The 17,357-nt window shown below is 34.1% G+C and overlaps 1 protein-coding gene across 1 annotated transcript in view; it reads right to left on the bottom strand.

The window, feature by feature from the left end:
• Positions 1-358: 358 nt before the first annotated feature.
• The window catches only part of LOC128246996 (uncharacterized), a 19,967-nt gene continuing 2,968 nt past the window's right edge, over positions 359-17,357 (bottom strand). The window contains exons 2-6 of the mRNA XM_052966796.1: positions 10,580-10,724; positions 6,459-7,116; positions 3,359-3,473; positions 2,182-2,276; positions 359-1,118 (exon numbers count right to left, since the gene is read on the bottom strand). Of these exons, the coding sequence (XP_052822756.1) occupies positions 1,044-1,118; positions 2,182-2,276; positions 3,359-3,473; positions 6,459-7,116; positions 10,580-10,724 (1,088 nt within the window). The 3' untranslated portion in view covers positions 359-1,043. The remainder of the gene's footprint in view (positions 1,119-2,181; positions 2,277-3,358; positions 3,474-6,458; positions 7,117-10,579; positions 10,725-17,357) is intronic.

The following is a 17,357-nucleotide window of genomic DNA, read 5'->3' on the forward strand; positions in this document are numbered from 1 at the left end:
TTTGGTACCCTGATGGCAGATTAATGTTTTTTTAATAATAATAATGATGATGACTACTGACATAGGCACAAGGCCACATATTTTGTGGGGAGATGACACAGCTGTTATATTGAACCCAGTTTTATATTGGTACTTTATTATATTGACCCTGGGTGAATAGTGATGCTGACATCAACAATGCTACTAAAATTTCTGCAGTCACAGAAAGTTTAATAGTAAAAGCAGTAAAATAGTGTGAAACATGTAGTTTTATATCTATGTAGGAAAAAGATTAGTAAAAAAGTACACACACACACACACACACAGAGTGTGTTATGAATCCCTTGGAACAATTAGTTTATCACAACAGAAATATAGCAAGAGATAATAGTCTTTAATAAATAATACATCTGTAGGATATTCTCACTCCACTACCCTTTACATCATCTCATAAATAAACATAGCTAATGCAATAAATGAATAAATAAAACAACTGGAAATAAAGCTAACGACCAGTGTTCCTCTTTCAATTAAGTGACTATAAAGGGAACTTTCAGTTATGTTTTGATTCTAGTATATAGATTCAGAATAAGGTGTTTGATAGGTATCCTGGAGGAGTAGTGTGATAGTAAATAAGCTGGAAAGAACTTCTATCGTAAATGTTCACTGTTCGATTTGAACTCTCTGTAGAAGATTATCGATATAAAATTATCTCTAATGAGAGAATATTATATAAAAACATATCACTATTAGCTGAAAGAGTATTGCTATGAGATTATTTCTATTATGAACAGAATATCACTGCATTATCATTGTGATCACCAGGTGATAATCAATGTAAGATTATCTCTGAAAAAATATCACTGCAACTTTGTAACTATCAAAAGATAATTAGCTATATTAACAGAATATTATTACTTTGAGGTTTCTTATAGCAACAAAAATTCTTCATTTATATTGTCATTACCAAGAGAAGTTTATCACAAAGATTATCAGCATTATCACTATTAAAAGGAAATTAGCAACTTCAAAGACTTTTATTGAATTGCATAAGGATCTCATGTTCATGGGTTTGATAATTCAGCTTTCAGACTTAGAAGATAGGCTTGGTGGATTTTGTTTAGAAAGCCAGAGTCATTCTATGAAAAGAAAAGAAAAGAATAATTAATTTGCAATTAAAAAAAAACAACAAAAAACAAAACTAAACTAATTCATATTTTATTTCCTTTAATGATTTAATATTATTTTCCCTTTTCCCATTCCAGAAAGAGTAGAATTGATTCTGAAATCTACATATAAACAACTAAATATATTTTTCTTTAAATACAGGCATGGCTTTCTATCATGAAGTAGAGAATGATGACTATTTTCTTCTGAGCAAATGAAAAGTACAATATCTGTGAGGTTAAAGTACAAAATTTTTTTTTGCTAATTTCAGCCAGTCAGCCAAATGTTGCCATGTTGTAGTATTGTTTTCAATGACTACTAGCTTACATGTTGTGCCATTAAGTAAAATGCATTGCTCTGGGCATTTCAGTATACCTGATTAACATGTTCTACTCTTACTCCACAGTTGAGTGGCTAGTGATAGAAAGCAACCAGCTATAAAAGCAATTGCTTCAACAATATGTAAATGTCAAAATTCCATGTTAGCATAGAAAATTTCATCTAAAATGGTAAAAATACAAAAATAACAACAAGCACTGAAGGAATTAATGTAATGTGCCTTGCCAATAAGTACAATACAATTGGCTTTGTATCTACATATAAAAAAAAATCAATATTGATAGGAGGAAGGAATGAAAATGTCATGCTCTCTTAACAAGTGTATATTGCATAATTGTTTTTTACATTTTCACAGGCAAGGTTATGTGGTTAAGAAGTTCACATCACATTCATGTAGTTCCAGGTTCAACTCCAAGCTTTGAGAGAGAAATTTGTGGAAACTGTGCAGAAGTCCAACATGAACCATATCTGACAAGTCATGGGTTCTATTCCCTTTTCCCCACTAGTTTTGGAGACCCGGCAGTGGTTACGGCCATTGTCCTTTTATCTTTGACTAAGCCATAAGAAAAGATAAGTTATTGAATTTTAGGAAATGTGTAAAAGATCTCCTTCAATCGTATTGTTGCTCTTTACGAAATAAACTATATCATGAAGAAAATTTGATGCTTATAAGCAGCATAGTAAGGACCTCCATACCTTTAATAAATTTATCATTGTCTCTTGTAGTTGTTCTCTAGAGAAAGATGGCATTTCAGTTAAACAGTGATGATCACTGACAATCTTGGTAAACACTAATGAAAGAAAATATCAGAGTAGAGAGTAAAATAATTAGTAAATAGTGAAGGTGTATTTAGAAGAACACAATATAGGTGTATATTAGATTAGAAAAATGTGTGTGTGTCTGTGTTGAGATAGAATATAAAAATTTGTTAAGAAAGACTGTTTTGAAGTTTATCAAACTACATTGATGTATGTGGGGTGTATATAAATGTATGTTGTATTACAAGAGGGTGTGTGTGTGTGTGTTAGATTAATGTGTGACTTCCTAGGATTAGAGAAGAGCTTTGAATATATGTATATGTGTGTGAAAGATGAAAGAAGTCAACACACTGATTAGTGTCAGCTAGCATTCCTTGATAATCTAGTTGGTACTACTTCTTAAGAGCAAGGTGAAGTGAGGCATGTAGCAGCCTAAATACACAACAAAATTTCTTGTGGGCTTGAAATGAATATCTTAGAACTGGTGTACCAGTATCATATCTATTTGGCTGCTATTTTGTTTCAGCCAACACATGTGTGAGTGCTTGATAGGTAGACTGATGACAACCAAAATCAATATCTTATACTCAGTAGACCTAGATCAGAAAAAGCTAAACACCATGAAGATTATATATAATGCAGAGATTTGATGTCAGTGGATCATCTGTTTCTTTGCCATGTGGTATATATGTTAACTTGTATGTCATATTAAAGCAACTGTCGGAACTGAAGTAGGTGGGGGAAAGTAGACAACAGTTGAAAGAGTATCAGGCACCCGACTAAAAGAATGGCACTTCATATTGTTATAGTAGTACCGCATTGTGTCTGTGACCAAAACAGTCAAGTTTATTTACGTCTAAGTAGATACAGTAGGGTGGTATAGCTTACTGTTGTAAGCAACAGCAATGACAGGTGACTTATTAGTTTGCAGTGTTGCATTCAAATCCTCCTGCAAGTAAAGTTATCTGTAATGAATTCACCATCTTTCAAAGAGGGACATTTTCCTTCTCATCTCCGTGATGCTACAGAAACTAGAAATAATAAGCAAAGGCTAGTGGGCTGCAGAAAGAAGAAGCAGACATACAAAGGTAAAGGAAAGGACGAGAAAATTTACCTGGAGAATTACTGGATGAACTTGAAACTGATTTTGCTTTAGTTTGTTGTAAGACAAAAGCCATTGGTGAGAGAAGGTTATTATTGGTATGTTGAGGAAGAGTGGAAGAGATGGACTAAAAAAGCAGCAAGAAAAAAAAGCGTCATTATTTGGCTGCTTATCTAATGATGATTTTATTAGGTCTAAGACAAAAGCTATTTACATGTAAAAGAATGTTTGTTGATAAATAGCTCAGGTCTATAGACAAATTTCACCCTAAAATATGACAAGTAATGTGGGTATGATACATTTTTTTTTAGTTTAGTTTCTCATAGCTGAAATATATCATATTTTAGTACAAACCAGTACTTAGTGCACCATAAATAATACTCATAGGGCTGGATTGCTATTATCACATAAATAATAAAATAATTTAATGTATCATCAACAGTGAAATTATCAACATAAATAAAGTATTATTCATTGTGTATCTTAACCTAATTCAGAAAGATTTTAGGGAATGTATTTGTTCCTTTAAATATATACATAGTAGAGTGACAGGATCATTAGAGCACTGGACAAAATGCTTTGCAGTATTTAGCTGTGGCTCTTTACGTTCTGAGTTCAAATCCTGCAGAAGTCAACTTTACCTTTTATCCTTTTAGGGTTGATAAAATATAGTACCAGTCAAGTACAAGAATCAATTGTACCAACTTAACCCCTTCCCTGAAAATCGGTGGCCTTGAACTAAATTAGGAACAATTATGAAGGTTACAAACTGGTATTATTGTTAAAGCATCAAAAGAAATGCATTGAGGCATTTGTTTTGAGCCTTTACATTCTAAGTTCAGATCCTACCAAGGTCAACTTTATCTTTCATCCTTTTGGGGTTCAATAAAAAAAAAGCATCAGTCAATTATAGGGGCTAATGGTATTGATTAACCCCTCCCATCAAAATTACTAGCCTTGTGTCAAAATCAGAAACCATTATAATTATAAACTTTACAGACATGGAAGTGTCATTAACTGGACTTGTGTAGATTAGTGGTTCCCAATCGTTTTTTTACCTATGGACCCCTTTGATTTCTATTTTCCTCAGGCAGACCCTCATAGCCATTTGATGCTTAAAAAAATCCTATTATATTTTTATAATTAAATATTAGGAATTGTATAAAACAATAGTTAAAATATTCTGTGTATTGTTGGAGTATAACCAGTTTATTACACATAAACTCTAACAACAAAATCTTACATGGACCTTGGTTGAAAACCATCGGTGTAAATGTACAAGACCACTTGAAGAGGAAGGTGAGAGTGAAGGGTGAAATGCTGCCCCTCAGTAAAATTGATGAAAGGTGAATGAAAGCAGCAAGCCTGCTATGGTTAATGCTTCCAATCACAATCCTCTTTTGTAATTTCCAAGCATATATATGACATATTTTTACATTTATATATTTCCTTTGTTTCTTTTCAATATGTGTTCTTTTTGTTTTCCTTTGTTGTAAAACCTTCACTGTTTTTGCAGCCTGTTTATATATTGTCTCTAATTTTTTTGTTTTTGTGAAAAATAAAACTATTATTATTACTGTTGTTGTTATTGTTATACTGGTTACTATTGACCATTGACATGTTTTTCATGAGCTTTTAGATATATAATGGTATTTATAAGTCTACAAAACACAAACACAAGGGAAATAAAGAAAATCCACATATTAGAATATCACTATGAGTTAGTTTGTAAAATACTAGAACAAAAATGTTGGTATAACATCATGGACAGACAAAATGATGCTGATGTTGACAAAATGATGCTGAAAGCTAAGAAGTATCAATAGATGAAGTGTGGAGGAAGATACAATCATGGAATTAGGAAAATCAACAAAAAAAAAAAAAGAAATAGAACAAAATAATTGGAACAAACGGAGTAATATCAAATAAAAAAAAGAAAAGAAAAAAAAACTGGTATTATTGTTGATCCAATAAATTTTACTGAAATAGAGAAAAAGACATTAATTTACACTTGTTAATGCAGGTGTACACATTATGGAATTAGATATTGAATAATGAAACAGCAGCCACCTTTAAAAGGGGTTGGAAACTAATAGGCTGCATAAATTTGGTAAACTTTGGAAAATTTTCTGCAAAGGACACAATAGAGAAAGTAGGAAAGGTGGTTTGAACTGGAAACAAATTATACTGAAATCATTATATGTGCACAGAGTAAGAATCACCATGGCCAATTTTCATGTGTTATCGTTTGATCTTTACCTGATCAAGGGTATTCCAGCCGTGACCATCTCATCTGTTTTTATTTCTTAACCATATCTAAGCCTATAATAATCAATTCATGTTCCCTTCTCTTTTTTTAAGATGATAGGATGTAATTTGAGGAATATCTGGTTGCTAATTCTAACACCTTCACTAGACCAGATCTATTTTCTAGCTCTTCTTCCATTTAACTACCTCTATCTAGCTCTCACCATAACTAGCAACTTCAGATCAGCACCATGATATTGTCTAAGAAAAAGAATATGCTGGAATTACCAGATCAGATGTCATTTATCTCATATACCAAAACTAATTCTTCTGTCTTAGGACAAAGTCAGAACTTATCTGAAGAGTAAACAATGGAATTATCAGTTCTAATGGCTTAAAAAGTATAGAGACCAATATAATAAAAAGTGGAATCTCTCTCTCTCTCTCTCTCTCTCTCTTTCTATATATATATATATATATATATATATATATATATATATATATACCAGCCACAAGGTATATTGTATGAACTTAGTGTTGCTGGTTAAGCATTCAATCAGCTAATCTTTGCTATAATTCTACTTAAGGAGAGCTCATCTAGGTTACAGTGGAGTTGCCTAACAACAACAAGAGCAATATAACTATTTATTATTAATGAAATTCATGAGTTTGGGTGAGTCTGTATGCCATGAGGAAAAATCTGACATTTCATTTGAATGAAAAGAAAGGGAAGAAATTTACAGATGTTTTATCAAGGTTAAGTAAGTATTTTAAAATGTTTATGAATAAAATTCTGTCAAATGCTGAACAGAAAAAACGAATTTCCTCACCACATTGTTAACAGTCAGTTATAAATAACACTTACTCCAAAGCTATTTGGCAATGAGACTGATTCCAGATCTGCAGGTGTTAACAGTTCTTGTGTGCAAGATTTAGCCAAGACGGGAGATTTCATTGGTTTGCTTCCAATGGAACTGTCCAATCCAATTGTGAGGAGACTTGAAGTAAAATCAGGGCCATTGAAATGGTTGATACCATGAAATGCATAACTCGACTGAGATGATGAAAATGGTTCAAAGTTTGATGAATCACGCAAACATTCTGTAGAATTGGAATAGGAGTTCTCAAACCCTATTTTTGGTGACTGAGGAAAATTGAAAATCTGTCCAGAAGTTGTTAGGGAAGTAGTTGATGAAAAACTTACTGGGTCAAGTAAGTTAACACCTTTGTTAATGGAGATTGCACTAGTTCCTTTGGAAGATGTTTTTCTGGAAATGTTGTCAAATTCATGGTAATTTTGAGAGCTTTTCAAGAGATTAAAACCATTGTGTGATGATGCTGTAACCAGGGATGGAGATAACTGTTTTAACATCAATGTAGATGGGGATGTAGTATTTTCACATTTACCATGGTGCTGTGGTTGTTTTTCAATATCTTCAACCATTGTGACAGAAGAACCGAACTGTTTCAAAATAGTTGGTAGTTGAGAAGTAGCAGGGTCTGATTCTAGTAACATATTTGACCTGAAATAAGGCAAAACAGAAACATACAATAATTAGTAAAATCATGTTACCTAAGATTTCATCTATTCTAAAATTTAATGAATAAAATAAAAAAAGGATTTTAGGACTGCTGAGCAGGAACTTATTGAAATTTCTATGGTATTGTTCCCCTGGATAGAGTGCTAGCCTATTGCAGACTAAATTTAAAGGGTGCACTTTTAAACTTATAAAGCAGTACACTTAAAGATGCACTTCTTTTCTTTTCGGAAAAAAGCATCTGTACCAGTTTCACATAAAAGTGCCCATGCTGGTACCATGTAAAAAGTATCCAGTACACTTTGTGAAATAGTTGATGTTAGGAAGGGCATCCAGCTGTAGAAACCATGCCAAAATAAATAAGTGGAACCTGGGTAGCTCTCTAGCTGGCCAGTTCCTGTCAAACCATCCGACTCATGCCAGCAGATGATGATGGAGCTTGAATGTTCTTTTGTTTATAAGTCACCAAAAGTTGGAAATTTATCCTTCTTTGGTTTCCCTAGCAGTAATAAAAGCAGATTAAAATCTAATATTTAGACTATTGAGGGTGTAATAGAGGTAGTAGGTAATAGACCTAAAACTTCACACTTTTTTTAAAACCACAGTTTAAGCTTTTACTAGAATTTATTCAGCTGCCAGTATTTTATTTAAATCAAACCCTACCCCAGTTCCTGTCCATTTTTATACTTTCTTAACAGATGTTTAGGTTGAGTATCATTCACATCGATCCTGCTAGCATGGGAAGGCCTGCAAAAGTCATGGGTACTGCAAACCTACTCTTTGGAATATCATCATCATCATCATCATCATCGTTTAACGTCCGCTTTCCATGCTAGCATGGGTTGGACGATTTGACTGAGGACTGGTGAAACCGGATGGCAACACCAGGCTCCAATCTAATTTGGCAGAGTTTCTACAGCTGGATGCCCTTCCTAAAAGAAAAAAATAAGCTCAATGCTTTATGCTATCTAGTTTGAGGTCTCACCAGCATCTGGTTCGATAGATACTAATAATAACACTGAATTGAGTAAATCAACAATAATCTTCATTTCAGGTGAAAAAAAATTAGACTTGGGAAATTTGGTTTGAATAGCAATAAACTACTTCCTTATGTACAAAGCAAACAACCGCACACTGGAATTTGAATTTAAGAATAAAGATAAAAAATGAAACAAGAAAGAAATATAGAAAGCGTTTGTAATTTTCTTGAGAAACTTTCCAAATGAATTGATAGAATTTTCCTACAAGAATGTTTACATGTAAAATTAGTTACAAATGAATTTTTCTATGAATATGTTTCCAAGGAAATTGTTTCTTCAAAAAAGGCTTGTTATGGAATGTTTTTCAGGTAAAAAGTAGCCCAACAACAAAAAAAAGAGGAATTTCCAATTTTTACCAGCCTTCACTAATTTACTTCTGGTCTCCACATCTTCCTAGCCTCTTACTACCTGCTCTCAGCTGGTAATATCAACTACGGGTCTTGGTGATGTCCAGAAAGACTCCAGTCATGCAATATAAGTGTGTGTGTGTGTGTGTGTGTGTGTGCGCGCGCATGTGTGTGTGTGTGTGCGCGCGCGCGCGTGCATGTGCATGTGTGTGTGTGTGTGTGTGAGGTGGGGTGGATGGATAGCTAGTTGTGAACAACTGAAAAAATGGCAAGTGTCAAGTAAAAGTTGTACATATAATGAGTGTGTCTGGTTGTACATATGTAGTCCATGCTGTGTAAGTATGATGTTACATAGACATGATTTGTAGGCCCAAGTAATGTCTATTGTGATTGTTTGGGTAGTTTAAGTTCAGATAATTTTATGTCTGATGTTTGCCTTTGTAGTACTTTATTTGATTGTAGATTATTTTGATACTGTTTGACTGTCATCAAGTTTTTCTTTACATTGTGGATTTGATTAATCTTGCTTGTATCAGATGTTTCTGGTCAGTACTGCTTGATTGTGCCTATAGTGAAGAGGTAGTCTATCCAACAAAACATTTGATCAGTATTTTTAAACATGGTCATCATATCTTTAGAGTAGCAAGACATTTTGTTCAAAGATTTAAAACGTAACGTACCTTTATTAAAAAACAGAAAACAACCTGAGAGAGACTGAGAGAGAAATTTAGTTACTAGATTAACTCATGAGAGTACCAAGTCTTGTGAAAATATATGAATGGAGTTGTTAGTGTAACATTAGCATTATTGTGTAACATAAGCATTATTTGATGATTGTTTTGATTAGGATGCATATTTTGGAAATTTTGGAAAACCATAACGAACTAAGAACACTAATGTTTGCTATGATGATTTGACTGATTTGGAATGAGACATGCTATAATAGACTAGCAATTTAAGTGTTTGAATAGTATGTGCTTATGAGTTTGAACAGAACCTTGGTGGGTAGTTAAATTTTGGTGAGATTTTCAGAATACATACAGCATATATTTAACTGTCAGTATTTTAGCTCCTAATCAACCTTCATCTGAGAAACATCATCAAAGATGTTCTAGTAGTCACCATGTCATCATATACTCAGAAACTCTTGGATTACATTATTCAAAGTTCTTCCCTTTCAAAAGAAATATAGTGTGATTTGAGGGAAAATTGGATGCTATTTCTAACAGGTCTAGCAACTAGATACAGCCTCCTTATACAGGTGGTGTAAATTTAATGAAAATTATCAAGAGTTTTGCAAAAACACAAACGTAAATGTAAGAAAATTATGTTGTTTTATGAATGTGGTTGAAACCCCTCTCTTCTTATATTGTACATTTTTATGTAATGACCTATTGTGTTAGAGCTGTAGAGAGTTGGCTTCAAATATGAGAGATGTGTTGTTGATGGAGTTGTGTGATGTATTGTAATTTGGTAACACATTTGCTGTGTGGCACATTGTAATTTGGTAATGCAGTTGTTCATATAACTGGCCTGAATGTCACACTCTAAACTTCTTACAGTTAAATTAACAATGACCTATTGCCAAATAACATCTCTTTCGTTCCAAGCTATAACTGCTAATATTAGAAACAAGAAATACTGAGGATAATCTTGGAGCCATACCTTTCACAAGTGACATTTGCAACAAAGACATCAACAAATATCAATGTGATACAGACTCTACAGTCATACTGTATCCACAAAGAATGTGCTTACATTGATTTCAGCTCAATTATTAGTTGACAGTCACATCATCATCATTGTCATTTCAGGAATGTTTTTCTATGCTGGTATAAGTTTGGCACAACTGCTGAATAGCTTGGAATTTAACCTGTATTAAATATTCTTATATTCTCTAATACTTTTATACATTTCAGCCATGTAACTATGGTCATTGATAGTTTATTTCAATACTGAGTGAAGTATTGGAAATTTTCAGTTTGGAAATTTTACAAGAAATCTTCACTAGACAACAAATCTTCACTAGACAACAAATTTCTTACTAAATAATGTCCAAACCTATGAATGTGTGCATTCCTTGAAGGTACACTTGTAGCTTTCAAATCAAATGTATTTTGTTGAACTGTAGCATTGCGAAAAAGGGTCTCCAGGCTTATATGAGACTTACTGCAACTTGTTGATCCCTTGTCACCATAATTCTCACCTGAAAAGAAAGCGTTAAAAAGTGGTAACTGGAAATGATAATAACTGAGGCAGTGAGGATGTCAGAAGAATAAGAAATGAAAGACAATTAGAAGAAGAAAAATTTAAATCAGAAAATAACATGAGAAAGATGAACAGACAAATGAAAGCTAGTTCAAACTTAACTATATTTCATTGGACAACTCAGTGGAGTTATATAATGCGTTTCAATTTGTTTCACCAAAATAGTTCCACAACCATTTAAGTAGAAGTTTGTATAAAGAACAGTGGCCAGAGCTGTAAGGAAACAACTTCAACAATTCTGAAAACTATGTTGTAGAATTATTCACAGTCATATATATGTATGTGGGTAAGAATTTATATAATACTGAAATTCCGTTTTTCTGTTTGTGCATGTCATGATTTTAGTGAAAGTAATCTATTGTAGCATTAGAATGTTTCGATTAGTGTACTCTCAAACACAAGCCATTTGCCTAAAATAACTCCCAGTCCATTTCTGTGCCCTAGAATCCTGAAAACTGAAATATGTTGCTGATTATTTTACAAATGCAATAATTTCCAGCCATTCATAAAAGAGAGACAACTCCAAAATGTGCCAAGGCACTCACACACACTTGTTCATAATATATATGCATATATATTGATAGAGAAAGAGAGAAATCACATAATTTAATCTGCATTCTGTTTTTTGAGACAGAACATTCATACATACATACATACATACATAGACAGACTGGCACATGCACACACACACACGCACACACACACACGTGCATACATACACACGTGCACACACACACACACACATTCAGATATATATATTTCATGTTTTCCTTTTCGTCTGAACATTTTCAAATAAGTAATTGCTTTTGCTTATAATTTGTAATGACTTAGAAATGTCAGTGCTTCCTCATTTCTAGGATCCCATGAAATTGAAAGTATAACCCTGTTAGAAGTAGGTGTTTTTCAGGTCAAAAAGTGAAAGCATCTTTAAGGGCTCTTATTTCAATGCTTGCCATATCATACATCCAATAATATATGAGCTTGGTGACTTGCACAAGAGATTTTCTTTGGAAAACCTGTGTTTGCAATGATAATTACTTGCAACATACTCTTTTGTTATACCTCTATATGCATCCATCTGCCTGGTGTAAGCTTTCACTGACCTTTAAATCCTCACAACTAGAATAAAGCCAAAAATGATGAAGAATGCCATGATTTTACAGAAAAGTAATTGTTCATTATGCATTAACTATCGATCATTCTAACTCTCTTCTACTAACATTCGATATGTCTGAGTAGTTAATAGCCATGTTTTGCTTGTGTTAATTAAGAATTTAATTAAAATATTTGGTGGCTCCTTCAATAAGGACAGTATCACATTGGTTGCTTTATGACGCCTTGCTGGCACTCAGAAATGAGACGACTGAGTGCAGCAGTTTGGACACTGATCATTTGGCTTGGCTGACTGGACATTAAATCTGGTTTGGCGACAGTACATTTTGGTGTTGATGGCAAATATATACACATAGAAATAAATACATAGAGAGAGGGAGAGAGAGAGAGAGAGAGAGAGAGAGAGAGAGAGAGAGAGATTACAATTTATTAATTGAATGTGATTGACATAAGCACTTTTACTCTCATCATACATATGAACAAATATGCTCACACATACATAAACCGAAAGAAAGAGAGAAAGGGGAGGAGAGAACATGAGAAACAATCAAAGATCTTATGTGAAATAAGTTAGTGTTGAATCAGTGATGCCAAATAAGTAACACCAAAGCAGCTATGCCAAAACTGTCCCATACCCCTGACATGCTATTGCTCACTGTTTACATTTTGTTCTTTAAATAGTTTCATTTGGAAGGAAAACACTTTCATTTTTGGGCCTTGAAACAACTCAAGTAAATATCTTTACTTTCATAGGACCCTGGGAAAAAATATATTTCATATATATTAATCATGCACTAAACACAGCCTATTAACAGAAATGTGTAATATGAACCCCACATGTCTAACATTTTTATTTTCTATTCTTTTAGGGAAAGTTTCTTTATGATTCTGAAAAAATAACAGACTTTAAAATTTCCTTTTGTTTTCAGAAATTTTTAGCCGACCTTCACACTCTTCATTTCAGAATACAGAACCAACCATAACTTTTCCAATTTTGATATTTTTTAAGCATGGGAAAAATTTGGGTTTAGGGTTAGATATCTAGTGTGAGGGTTAAGAGTTACGATATAGAGTTTAAGGTTAGAGTTATATGGAAAGAGGAAATGATTGTAAAAAAAAAAAAAAATGTGAAATCGTGAATTTTTTTTATACAAAATCATAATCTTGAAGATTAGTGGAGTGGCCATGCTTACACTGTAAAGCCAGTGTGGCATGTAAAAAGCACCCACTACACTCTTGGGGTGGTTGGTGTTAGGAAGGGCATCTAGCTATAGAAACATTGCCAGATCAGATTGGAGCCTGGTGCGGCCTCCTGGCTTGCTGTACCCAGTCAAACTGTCCAACCCATGCTAACATGGAAAATGGACGTTAAATGATGATGATGATGATGATGAAATCCCTACAAAAAATTTCTAAATAAATAAAAAATCAAGAAGAAAAGGTAGATATGATGTTTACTGACCATCATTCATATATACACATGAACCAACTCACTTATTTACCAAGTACTTTCTGGTTGTCATGTTTAATAGTGTTACCATGTTGTAGTATTGGTTTCAAAATTTAGCTCAAGTTTTGGAGGTGGGGGTAAGTTGATTACATTGACCCCAGTCCTCACCTTGTACTTATTTTATCAACCCTGAAAAGCTGAAAGGCACAGTTGACCTCAGTGGAATTTGAATTCAGACTGTAAAGGTCTATTGTGGTCACGTGGTCAAAGTTTGAGCCGGATCATGTAATTTTTCTTTCTGATTTTAGTGTAAGCATGGACACTCCACTAGCAATGTGCACCAAAGTAGAACAAAGAGCAGTTATCTGATTTCTGTGGTTGAAAGGTGTGTCATGTGCTGAAATTCATCGGAGGTTTTTAGCACAATATGGGGATATGCTGCTAATTATTTTGCCTGGTGTACTAATGATTTTTCCAGCTTGCCGCTTTACCAAGTAGTAACATTAAACATGATAACTAGAAAGTTGTGTGGGACAATGAATCTGATAAGTATTTGTTCAAATCTAGTAATTATGTCCAACAGTAAAGTATGTGTCCAAATAAAGCCATAGTCATATGAAGTTCTTTATCTCCGAATGTCTTATTCAATTGCATAACCCTAAACCCAACACTGAACTGTTAGCCATGTTAAATAGTACTGACCTTGACCATCAGGTTGAGTGGCATGACATGCAACCTTTAATAAAAGTGTTATGCGCAGTCACTCTCACCTGCTAGAAATAACTGTTAAATTCACACTTCACAATCTTAATAAAAAAACATTACTTTAAATGATATAGTCCAAAGTATACAAATGGACAAGATGCAGCTTAGTTAGAGCAATAACGACAACGACTTCATAAATATTACAAGGGGAAAATTATCTGCACTTTTGCCATAACATATCTTTATTATTGTCACACTGCTTTCTGTGCATGCATGCTTATAGTCGGTATTGTTGTGCTCACGTGATCGAAGTTTGATATTGATTGTGCCATTTTAATTTCTGGCTTTACAGTGTAAGCATGGTCACTCCACTAGCAATGTGCACCAAAGAAGAACAAAGAGCAGTGATCCAAGCAATGGTAATGGTGAACAGATTCACCATTGCCATCTCTAGAGCTTACTGAACCTTCTCAACAGTGGTGGAGGTTGATGGGTGTCCTGCTCCCTCTTCATGTGTCATGCTTGTCCGGCCACTTTTAAACTTCTCAATCTACTCATGCACACTTCTACTTGGTAGTGCACTATCCCCATATTGTGCTAAAAACCTCTGATGAATTTCAGCACATGACACACCTTTCAACCACAGAAATCAGATAACTGCTCTTTGTTCTACTTTGGTGCACATTGCTAGTGGAGTGTCCATGCTTACACTAAAATCAGAAAGAAAAATTACATGATCCGGCTCAAACTTTGACCACGTGACCACAATAGTACCAACTATAAGCACACATGCGCAGAATGCAGTGTGACAATAACAAAGATATGTTATGGTGAAAGTGCAGATAATTTTTGACTTCCCCTCATAATATTTCATTGAAAATTGGATATAGTGGTTCTTGTTAATAGTTTATCTATATACAATAATTTTAATATAATTCTTTTCAAGTTTCAACCACTTCTGCCTTCTCTATTATATTTTTTCAACACCTTCGCTGAAAACTGTTTACTAAATTTATGCAGTGCATCAGTTCCCAACCCGCTTAAAGGCTCCTTCAGTTTCATTGTCCAATATCCTGTTTCATAAGTGTAAATTAATGTATTTTTCTCTATTTCTGAATCAAAAATGATACCAGTCTTTTAGACGTTTTTTTTTTACATTAATGCGCACACTGTTTAAAAAAAAAAAATTCCTCATCTGTTCTATCCTTTTGTCTTCATATATGTTTTTTGTGTTGGTTTTGCAGTTTCCAAGGTGCTTCAACTTCCATCTTATCACTTTATCATATATTGATACTTTTTTACAATTTGGAGGTTAGATGTTGAACATGGTGATAACACCTACTCATGAGACTTTACGGTCATTCAGAATCTTAGTCTGTGGAATTTAAAAATAAATTTGTTTCATTATAGTGACAAAAAGTCACTTATCTTACAACAGTTTCAGTCTGCTGTAAAAGCTCCCATAAAAGAGGGAGAGGAAGAGAAGGAGCGGAAGAGAGCTTTCTACATTTCATCCTTTTGTTGCCATTTCTCTCTTTTGACTTGGGTCCATGATAAAATTAGTTTTGACATATTATAGCAACTCTAGTTGTTTTTCTCTTTTATGTCATTAATTAATCTGGTAGCTAATTTATGTATGAGGTGTGTATGGAAGGAGGTGGAAATGGAAGGAATGCTGAGCTAGATCTTGGAAACAGCAAGAAAATGGAAGGTGTGAAAATGTTTTGTTACCTAGGAGATATGTTGAAAAGAGAAGGTGGATTGGACTAAGTAGTGGTGGACAGAGTGAGATGCAAATTTAAGATGGTTCAGGAACTGATGAGGAAGAGAATGTTGCTGAAACTAAAGATAAAGGTGTATATGTATGTGTGAACGGTGCTACAATTTATAGGAGTGAGACATAAATAATGAAAATAAAGCAGCAAAGAAGGCTGGAAAGAACAGAAACGACAATGGTTTAGTGGATAAGAGAAGTATTGTTGAGAGATAGGAAAACAAACAATGATAGAAATAAAGTCAATGAAGGATGTTGTGATGAGAAATGGGATAAGGTGGCTGTGTCATGTGCTAAAGATGAATGTGACTGAAAAGAGTGATGAAAAGGAATGTGACTGAAGTAAAGGAAGGGGAAGACCAAGAAAAGCATGGCTAAAGATGATAGAAAAGGAAATGAGAAAAAAAGGATGGTGAGTGAGGATGGAAAGGATAGAACAAAATGGAGGAAACTGTGATGAGGCCTTCTACTGCTAACCTGTGCTTTAGCAGATAAAATGACATTAAAATTCTGATTGCTGCTTATTGGGGCAGCAACTGGTCATACAATTCTAGTATTTTTCTTTATCTTGGTGAGTATTGCAATACTGGTTAGATGTTAGAAGTCATGAAGCTGAAAAGGAAAACGCTAAATGATGGGAGAGGGGCTAGAAAATGTATGTTTTTCTCAATGCTTGTATGGGTTAGACAAGCATTTATAACAGGTATTTTACAGATGAATGCTCTTCCTGTCCCTAAACTTTGTCTTATTTTCAAATAGTTTATTCCACTTCATATTTGAAATTGCAGGGCTGCATGACAATTTGTCAACAGAGAAATAACAATTTAATGTCACAGTTTGTGTTCAAATAGTTTCATGTGAAGATGCTGGATGGAGATATTCACATGCACACACACACACACACACACAAGATGGGCTTCCATATAGTTTCTGTCTATTGCTTCTACTTACAAGGTATTGGTCAACCTGAGACTACAGCAGAAGATACTTGCTCAAGGTGCTATGCAGTGAGACAGAACTGAAAACCATATGGTAACAAAGAAAACTGTATATCCACATAGTCACACCTGCATGTATCTATAGAAATACATATCTACACATGCACACACACACACTCACATGCACGCATGCACACACATGCAAGCATGCACACACATGCATGTGCATGCACATACATGCACGCATGTGCATGCACATACATGCACGCATGTGCACACACACACTCAAAGAAGGGGAAAGAGATAGTTAACTAGTGTCTCACGTTACAAATATCAGACCAAGTTTCAAAACATTAAATTAATAAGTGTGCAAGGTGTGTGTGTGTGAGTGCCTGTGAGAGTATATCCTTCTCACCATCTGTATTTTTCTATTGCTTTGTTTGCGCACATGTGTTTGGGAATCACCAATGAACATGATAGCATAGCACTTGCTGTGGGTACAGTTAGAGACACAGTTCAGATAAACATTCATATACATACATATGCATATATAAACAGAGAGAGAGAGAGAGAGAGAGAGAGAGAGAGAGA

This window comes from Octopus bimaculoides, chromosome 3 (assembly GCF_001194135.2).
Source record: "Octopus bimaculoides isolate UCB-OBI-ISO-001 chromosome 3, ASM119413v2, whole genome shotgun sequence".
NCBI classification, from domain to species: domain Eukaryota; kingdom Metazoa; phylum Mollusca; class Cephalopoda; order Octopoda; family Octopodidae; genus Octopus; species Octopus bimaculoides.